General features: G+C 52.6%; 1 protein-coding gene across 1 annotated transcript; it reads left to right on the top strand.

The window, feature by feature from the left end:
- The first annotated feature begins 3371 nt into the window (after positions 1–3371).
- BHLHE40 (basic helix-loop-helix family member e40) lies at positions 3372–9042 on the top strand. The gene is made up of 5 exons (XM_060022941.1): positions 3372–3703; positions 3865–3934; positions 4201–4308; positions 5266–5389; positions 6705–9042. Exons 1-5 carry the CDS (start codon positions 3624–3626, stop codon positions 7559–7561), a joined length of 1239 nt encoding a protein of 412 aa, XP_059878924.1. The 5' UTR covers positions 3372–3623; the 3' UTR covers positions 7562–9042.
- The last annotated feature ends 352 nt before the right edge of the window (positions 9043–9394 follow it).

The raw sequence follows: 9394 nt of genomic DNA on the forward strand, positions 1-9394 counted from the left end.
GAGAAGTAAATTAACATGTGCAATGTTTTTACATACAGTCCAAAAACTAGTCCACAGTAAGCACTAAACAGTTATCTACAAAAGATGACAGACTGAAATATTAAGATTCTTCTGGATGGAAAGATGCATGAGGGGAAGGAGTTATTTTATTTAACTCAATAAAAAATAATCATAAGCTATTGAGAAAAGAAAAACATTAAAAGTAATATAAGCGGGGCTTCCCTGGTGGCACAGTGGTTAAGAATCTGCCTGCCAATGCAGGGGACACGGGTTCGAGCCCTGGTCAGGGAAGATCCCACATGCCACGGAGCAACGAAGCCCATGCACCACAGCTAGTGAGCCTGCGCTCTAGAGCCCGCCAGCCACAACTACTGAGCACGTGTGCCACAACTACTGAAGCCCACACGCCTAGAGCCTGTGCTCCGCAACAAGAGAAGCCACGGCAGAGAGAAGCCCGAGCCCCACAATGAAGAGCAGCTCCCGCTCGCCACAACTAGAGAAAGCCCTGCGCAGCAACGAAGACCCAATGCAGCCAAAACCAATTAATTAATTATTTTTAAAAAGTAACATAAGCTGGATATGGTAGAACTTTGGTTAAGTGGGGAGAATTCTTGATGCTTGAGAGTACATTTGGAACAAACAAAAAGTAGGAAATGATATATTTTGTTATTTCCAATTGTAGGTCAGGTAAGGGCAAAAAGTATCGATAACTTCAAAGCATTCTAGGAATGATACTGAGCCCTGAGCCATGGAATCTGAACTGTTTGGGTTCACTCCTGGCTTGGGCGGGGCCGGGGGGGTGGTGGTGACAGCCGTGGGGACATATGTTCCTTCCTTCTCCACTACTTATTTCCTTGTGGAACTGTGGTTTGGACACAGTCATGACAACTCTTCACCCTTATTAAAGTCTCACAATGGAGCAGGTCCCCTTAGACTGAAAGCACACACCCAGGAGCGACTCTAGTCCCCTCCTGCCTGTGGCCCTGCTGCCCACCTCTCCGCAGGAAGCCTGCGGAGAGACGGTTGATAACAAAAGCCAGTAAAAGTACATTCCAGGAGGGAGGGATGCTGAACCGCCAAGTGAGGTCAAGCCACTCAGCAGTTAGAAAAGGAGGCACTTCTCACACTTGCTAATGAGTTTGACGCTTGTGAAACATAAACAGGAAGTGGGAGCTCTCCAAAACGACCTGAAGGAAATCCACTCCCAGTTTGGTCGAAGTGTGAATCCCAATTCTCTAGGTTGTCAAGGGCACTGCCAATTAAGACTGACCCCACCCCAGCCCCCAAACTGCAGCCGAGGCTAATTTTCACCCGCGCCCAGCGTTAACCCCATTTTTTTCTCTTTCCCACAGCCAGGTCACTCCGCAGCGGGGTGACTGACCCGAGGCGTGGTGGGAAAGGCTTACAGTCATCTCTCAACTCCCCGATCTTGCAGGGCAGGGCAGCACAGAGGTCAGTGAAATCCCCAGCCAGGCCTTATTTTAGTCATGAATTTCCACTGGCTCCCTCCTCTGACTGCATCAGCGCTGCTCACACCGCGGGCTTAGAGTTTCAGCTGTTTTCCCTGCTCCAGGCAGTTAGAAGGTCACAGAGGCCGGACTTTTCCGGGGGAGGTGGGGCGGGGGGGGGGGGGGCCTCCGGCGGCGGCCCAAGTGAGATTGCGGAGATCTGGGGCCGCTTGGAGGAGGCCTTTCTGCCCCAGGCTCCGGGCAATGGGTTAACTTCTCCCCTCTCCTCCTCTGCCCAGGCATCTTTGTTCGTATTAAATTTTTTAAAAATTATTTTTTAATAAAAACAAAACCACACACACTTCCTATCTTTTCTTTTTTTCCCCCTCTGTCCGTCGGTGGCACCGATATAATTTTCCCAGGGCTGCCTTCCCCTCACTGCCCAGCGGAACCTCTTCTCAGACGTTCCTGTGAGTTCAAGGGCAGAATCTGTGTTCGATTCGCCCACAGTTTATCTAGCAGCGGGCACAACGCCTGGCACAGGGTAGGGGGCTCAACAATATGTGTCCAATGAATGAACGCTAAGATGTCACTGTGATGGGCAGTTTGTCCTAGTCTCTCTCTTCCTTCCTCCTCCGAGCGCAGACCGCACACAGCACCCCCGAAGTCCCCGGCAGGAGGGAGATGGCCAACCCTGGCGGGCACACCGCAGCCCGGGGGCCTCGGCCCCCCGGCCAGGGCAGAGGGGCTCGCAGTCGGGAACGCTGCGGCCCGAGCCCCGGCCACGTGAAGTGTCACACCCCGGGCTGCTGCAGGGCAGGCGCGTCGCTGCGGTTACGGTTGTGTAACGTTGCGGCCCGAGGGGATGCGTCCTGCTCCGGTGGGGGCAGAGGAGGGAGGGGACGCAGGGCACCGCGCCCTGTATCTTTCTGTGCTTGACTAGCCCAAGTGCGGGGCGGGGAGGGGGGGCACTGGGGCACCCTGGGGGGTGCTTAAGTGGGTGCTCGCCGGCATGCGGGCTGTGCCCGGGAACGCAGCTCCGATGGAGCCAGGGGCCCGCGGCGCACAGCCTCGCGGGTCAGGTGCGCGCAGCGTGCTCGGCGGCGGCCTCGGCTGCCCCTGAGCTTGGCTGCCAGCCCGCTTCCCATGGGGTGACATCCGCCCCGCCCCTCGGCCCCTCCCCACGGCGGGCGATTCCTGGACGCGGGGCCGAGGGGTGGGGGCAGGGAAGCCGGCACAGAAAGAAACCCCAGCCTCTGGGGAAGGCGGCGGGGTGGTGGTGGGGGGGGGGGGGGGAGCCGGGCGACTCCCTCCGCTGTGCGCCGGTTCCTCCGAGCGGGCCGCGCGGGGGGAGGAGGAAGAGGGTTGGGCTGGAACTAGCGAGGGGATATTCCTCTCCCGGCTTGAGTCAGACGCGGGCGGGTCCGTCCTCCCCCGTTCCCTCCCAGGAGACGGGAACTTACTTCATTTCCCTGGGGCAGGTTCGCCCACGTTACCAACCTCCCCCCACCTCTCCGGCCCCTTCCAGTTTTCGCGCCCCCCACCCGGCTGGGCAGGACCCGGTCTGCGCTGCCACCCCCTCTTCGGGGAAAGGCAGCCGCAGACACCTGGGGGCCGGGGGTGGAGGCGGGGGCTCCCTCGCAGCCGCGGGAGCGTCGTCCAACACGTGAGACTCATGTGATGAAGCCGGGGGAGGGCGGGCAGGTCGCTCCTTCCCTCCCCGGCAGCGGCCAGACGTGCCTGGAGTCACAGGGTAGAACACGTAGCTCCAACCCACCCACTCGTTCCCATTTAACCCAGCTCGCAGCCTCTCCATTACTCCTCGGCTCGCCCCCCCCCCACCCCGCCCTAACCGGCCCCCCCCACCGCGCTCCCTCCCGCCTCCCCGCCCGCCCCACTTCTCATTCACTTGGCTCACACGGCGCAGACGGCGCAGGGAGCACACACTGCCAGTCTGTGCGCAGAGCCGGAGCCCGAGGCCGCGGGTCCACCATGCACGCCCCCAACTGAAGCCGCACCTCAGAGCCGCAGCTCCCGGCAGCCCAACGGATTTCAAGGAGCTCAGAGTCCGAGGAACCCCGGCGAAGAGACCTCCGAAACCCTCTCCAGAACAGTCCTCACCCGACGCTCTGCCGCTGCAGACAGGAGCGCACAGTGGCCCCGGCTCGCCGCGCAATGGAGCGGATCCCCAGTGCGCAACCGCCCCCCGCTTGCCTGCCCAAAGCGCCAGGACTGGAGCCCGGAGACCTACCAGGGTAAGTTGGCACCCCCGGCCCTTTCAAGCCTCAACTCCAGTCCTGCGTTGTGCGCGGCTTGCAACTCGGAATAGTTCTGGGCGCATCCGGAGGTTCTTGCCAACCAGGGCTCCTGCAGCCGGTGCGCAAGTCACAGCCATTCCTCGTCCCTTTCCCTGCAGGATGGATTTTGCCCATATGTACCAAGTGTACAAGTCGCGGCGGGGAATAAAGCGGAGCGAGGATAGTAAGGTAAGAGCACCGCGCCCCTCGGGACCCCAGCCCCTCGCACGCGCTGAGTTTCCAGTAAAAGTTTTCTCACTTTGCGGCTGGAGGGGGTATGCCAGGTGTGGGCTCTGTGCCTCTACTGAGTTGCCTGGAGAAGAAGGGGCGGAGGGGAGCTGGTTCTGGGGATGACTCTGCTCCGCTGCCCCGACTCCTCGCGCCGCGGCGGGGGGAGGAGGAGGGCTCCTCACCCCCGTCCTCCCGCGCCCACCGTCTCCCCGTGCGCTTCGTAGGAGACCTACAAACTGCCGCACCGGCTCATCGAGAAAAAGAGACGTGACCGGATTAACGAGTGCATCGCCCAGCTGAAGGATCTCCTCCCCGAACATCTCAAACTTACAGTAAGTGAGAAGCTGGCCCCTCTCCAAACCAGCTCCTCTGCCCAGAGGGCGGCCGAGGGTCACTCGCCACCTGCAGGCCCCGCTGGGAACTGCAGACCAGATGGCTCGATCCGAGCTGGTGGGCGGCTCTGTTTGGGGGTACCCTTCCCCAGGGTCAGAATTTTCTGGCAGCCTCGTGCAAATGAGGTGAGAACCGTTTGTACCTCTCCAGGTTGGCACCGACACCGGCTGGCCTTCCCTTGCAAGAGTTTAAGACTTTCCCTGCTGGCGATTTTCAGGGTTCTTTCGTTTTCCCGAATTGAGCAAACCAAGCAACGCAAATATTTTACCCCCTTCCCCCCCGCCCCCCGGTCCCTCTTTAAAATAAGAGGACTTGTTTTGTGTGTGTGTGTGTGTGTGTGTGTGTGTGTGTGTGTGTGTTTTAACGCCCTGTCCTTTCTTGGCAATAGCCAACAGCTTACTAGCTTGGCAGGCTTTGGTTGGGGAAAGAAAAAAGAATAGTATTTAGGGAGGAAGAAAAAAGTGTAGATGAGCTGGAAGTTATGACAGGATGTCAGGAAAGAAACTAGGGAAAGCCTCTTGGCTGCCAGACACAGTAGAAGTCTCTCCTCGGGTTGACACCACTGCAGAGAAATGTTATCTCCGGATTCCCCTGAGTTAAGGTCAGCAACGGCTGCTGGAAGAATTTATCTGTCAAAGCTTTCTCCTGAGCTAGCTGCTGCTTCCAAAAGGCCTCCAAAGATGGGTGACAGTTTTTTGTTCTTTAATCAAAAATATATATTGAATACATATATATATATATTTTAAAACTTCATCTATAAACTTAAAACTAAATTTAGCCAACCAGGAAAGAATTTTTTGTTTTTTGTTTTTTCTTCCTTTATCTCATTGCTAATTAGTGTCCCAGAGGTGGGACTTCTCTGCGCTCACTGCTGACCGAGGCTCTTTTTATTCCAGACTTTGGGTCACTTGGAAAAAGCAGTAGTTCTTGAACTTACCTTGAAGCATGTGAAAGCACTAACAAACCTAATTGATCAGCAACAGCAGAAAATCATTGCCCTGCAGAGCGGTTTGCAAGCCGGTGAGTACCCAAGCCTGGCTATCATCTCCTAAGAGTTCTAGCACAAATAGAGAGCCTGTGGGCTCAACATCTGGTATGAGAAACATTCCTGCAACAAATTGCTTATGCACATTCGTTGGGGGAGATGCCGTTTTATCCTTCCTAAAAGGTCAGACTTTTCATTCGGAACACTGCATGTGCCACCTGGCGTGAATACGTATTAGTCACATGGTAAAATAGTTCAGTGGCATTTTGACTTAAGAGTTTCTGGATTCTGGGAGTTTCCCCCCCTCCCTTTGAAAATGCCAAGGCACCTATGATTTGCATCGTGGGTGTTTTACAGTTGTTCTTCTTAGCCCTGTTTCATTGGAGAATAAATCACGGGTATGCCCCAGTGTTTTCCTGTTCCTCTACTTCCTTATCACTCGGTGTGTGGTACGATCCTGGCAGGATGACAACAGGAGTTTTTCCTGCATTTCATGTGATTCCCTGAATAGCCACTAGGTATCTTGGTGAATTACACAATCTAACGAAACCACTGAAGTTTCATCATCTGTTTCTACTGACTTCTAGAGAATCACAGCCACCTTCTAACCATCTCGTCTCACCCATTCCAAATCATACTGTACAAACTAGGGAGAAATTCCTCTACCCACCCCCTCATCCCATTTTTCTCCGCCCTCCTTTCCAAACAAGTATGATGAGAATCACAAAAAGCTAGCAAGTGCTTCTGCCAGTTTCCTTACTGAAAACAGGAAGATGATCATACCTAATTTCTTGGGGATCATGAAGGGAATACATGGGAAAGACTTAGAAATAGCCTTTAAAGACGACAGCATGACTGCAACTTGTATAAGTCATTGAAAATAAGCTTACTTTAGGTAACACTGTTCCTTCATTCTCCTTTTTCGACGATCCGGTCACTTCCTATGGTAAAAAGATATAAATTGACTATAAATTGACTCTGGTTATAAACATACTAGGATGTTCATTGCTGTGTCACTTATAATGGAAACTCAAGAGCAACCTATAGATTCAACAAGAGGGGAAGCAGTCTGTCTCTATTAAATATGGTCTGTGTCTGTGATGGGATATTGTACAGTCATTACAAATCATATTTCATCTCTGAGTGGTAGAATTATGGATGATTTTTATTTTATTCTTTATACTTTTTGCTGTCATCCACACTCCCCCGATCCTATTACTTTTGGAGTTAGGAACATAAATCAGCAAATGCTGTTAACAGAAAAGAAAGCTCTGGGTCTTTGGAACATAGGTGTCCAGGTGAACCACAGGGCCTTCTGAAACGTCTTCCTTTGGACCTGTGTTTATCCAGGTGATCTGTCGGGGAGAAATGTCGAAGCAGGTCAAGAGATGTTCTGCTCAGGTTTCCAGACATGTGCCCGGGAGGTGCTTCAGTACCTGGCCAAGCACGAGAACACCCGGGACCTGAAATCTTCCCAGCTCGTCACCCACCTCCACCGTGTGGTCTCCGAGCTCCTGCAGGGTGGTACCGCCAGGAAGCCGTCAGACCCAGGTGCCAAAGCAATGGACTTCAAGGAGAAACCCAGCTCCCTGGCCAAAGGCTCTGAAGGCCCAGGCAAAAACTGTGTGCCGGTCATCCAGCGGACTTTTGCTCACTCGAGCGGCGAGCAGAGTGGCAGCGACACAGACACAGACAGCGGCTACGGAGGAGAATCAGAGAAGACTGAGCTGCGTGTCGAGCAGCCGTACTTCAAAAGTGATCATGGACGCAGGTTCACCATGGGAGAAAGGATCGGTGCTATTAAGCAAGAATCCGAAGAACCCCCCACGAAAAAGAGCAGAATGCAGCTCTCAGATGATGAAGGCCATTTCACTAGCAGTGACCTGATCGGCTCCCCGTTCCTGGGCCCACACCCGCACCAGCCTCCCTTTTGCCTGCCCTTCTATCTGATCCCACCGTCAGCGACTGCCTACTTGCCCATGCTGGAGAAATGCTGGTATCCCACCTCTGTCCCAGTGTTATACCCAGGCCTCAACGCCTCTGCCGCAGCTCTCACCAGCTTCATGAACCCAGACAAGATCTCAGCCCCCTTGCTCATGCCCCAGAGACTCCCTTCTCCCTTGCCAGCCCATCCGGCCATCGATTCTTCCGCCCTGCTCCAAGCTCTGAAGCAGATCCCCCCTTTAAACTTAGAAACCAAAGACTAAACTATTTAGGGGGTCCTGCTGCTTCGCTTTCCTTCCTCCCTACTTCCAAAAAAAAAAAAAAAAACGTGTTTGTGAGTGTAGCAGGATTGTTCCAGTGTGTATGCCAAGATCATCTGAGGCAGGGAGAGAAGATTCAGGGGTGTGTGTGTGTGTGTGTGTGTGCGCGCACGCGCGTGTGCGCACACGCATATGCGTTGTGTGTTGGTATGGGACATTAGAGCTCCTTTTGGTGTAGGGAAGACGTGAAGGATTGCCTGACATCAGGAGACTTAGGGGGGACTGTCGCAGACCTCTGGGCTTTTCCCCTCCCAGAGAATAGCCCCCTCTGATACAGATCAGCTGGATTTTCAAAAGCTTCAAAGTCTTGGTTTGTGAGTCAGTCTTCACTTTGGGAGCCGGGTCTGTGGCTTTGAGCAAAAGGTACTTTCAAAAGAGGGCTTTCCAGAGTGCAGTTCCCAGCCAGCTCTTATGACCCCACCCTGCTCCCTTTTATTGTCTCCGTGACTCACCACACGGGGACAGGGCAGCCAGACAGCTTTCTGCAAAGTGGTGAGGTAGCAGACACTGGCATAGCACGGTAGTGGTCTGGGGAGATTTCCGCAGGTCTGCTCTCCACCCCTGCCTCGGGTGAGTAAAGAGAATGTAGTTCCCTACTCAGGCTTTCAAAGTGATTCGCTTACTAACGATCTGAAAAGGGCGCCCTGGTACAAGCCCAGCTGCCAGGGGAGGCGGGAGGGGTCCCCCGGGCCTCTGGCACCTGTTTCTAGTCTCACCTAGAAACAGTTTCTCTGTCCAGGGAACCAAACCAGGCTCTGAGAGATGCAGGTGCCTAAGTTCCAAGCACCCCAGAGCGCGCAAAAGCTGAGTAACAAATTGCAGTTTCAACAAGCAAAGCCAGACTCGGCTCTCAGCTCTATCCTAAAACTCCTTTTAACCAAGCTTAGCTTCTTAAAGGCCTAACCAACCCTGGCAAAGCAGCATCCTCTCTGCAGGCTAATTCCCCTCGCCCGACGGCGTATGGAGTGTCCTTATTGCTAAAAAGGATTCTGTCTTCTTCAAAGAAGTTTTATTTTTGGTCCAGAGTACTTTTCTGACTTGTCCAGCTCGCCCTGCACCAGCTTTTTGAAATGCACTATGCTTGGTCACTGATCGTGTTTTAACTTTTTCTTTTCCTGTTTTTATTTTGGTATTAAAGTCGTTGCCTTTATTTGTAAAACTGTTATAAATATATATTATATAAATATATTAAACAGGAAAATGTTTCAGATGTTTATTTGTATAATTACTTGATCTACAAAAGTGAGAACAAATGAATGTATTCCTGTTTTTGAAGAGAATAATTTTTTTTTCTCTAGGGAGAGGTACAGTGTCTATATTTTGGAGCCTTCCTGAAGGTGGGAGATTGTAAATATTTTTATCTATGAGTCAATGTTAACTAGTTGTTTTAAAATACTTAATAAAATAATCCTTTTCCTGTGGAAGAGAAAGATGGTGTCCCGCATTTTTAAAAGAACTCTCAAGGGTGTGATACAGCCTCTTCCTTCTGCCCTCCCCTCCTGGCTGAAAGCAACAACTAGTTAATCTTGGTGTGATTTCATTCAGCTTTTCCCATGCCTGTATTCACACAGAATCAGCTTAGTCAATTTAGTAGGTAAATATTTGTTCAACTGTTTTCTTAGACTAACCTTTGCCAGAGGCTTACTATCGGCCTGTGCCTCTTTCCAGAGTTAAGCAAAAAGCCTATTTTTCCCCCAGTCTGCTTTTGTCATAGTCCTTAAAACTTGACAGAAAATCAAAGTACGAAATCGTGGGCCTCAGTGTCTGGGGAGCTTG

Source organism: Delphinus delphis, chromosome 10 (assembly GCF_949987515.2).
Source record: "Delphinus delphis chromosome 10, mDelDel1.2, whole genome shotgun sequence".
Classification (NCBI taxonomy): domain Eukaryota; kingdom Metazoa; phylum Chordata; class Mammalia; order Artiodactyla; family Delphinidae; genus Delphinus; species Delphinus delphis.

Excerpts from the sequence above, each read along its gene's own strand:
- BHLHE40 (XM_060022941.1), top strand. The coding sequence starts at position 3,624 with ATGGAGCGGATCCCCAGTGCGCAACCGCCCCCCGCTTGCCTGCCCAAA. Across the intron at positions 3,935-4,200 it reads AGCGGAGCGAGGATAGTAAG|GAGACCTACAAACTGCCGCA; the intron begins GTAAGAGCACCG and ends TGCGCTTCGTAG. Across the intron at positions 5,390-6,704 it reads GCAGAGCGGTTTGCAAGCCG|GTGATCTGTCGGGGAGAAAT; the intron begins GTGAGTACCCAA and ends GTGTTTATCCAG.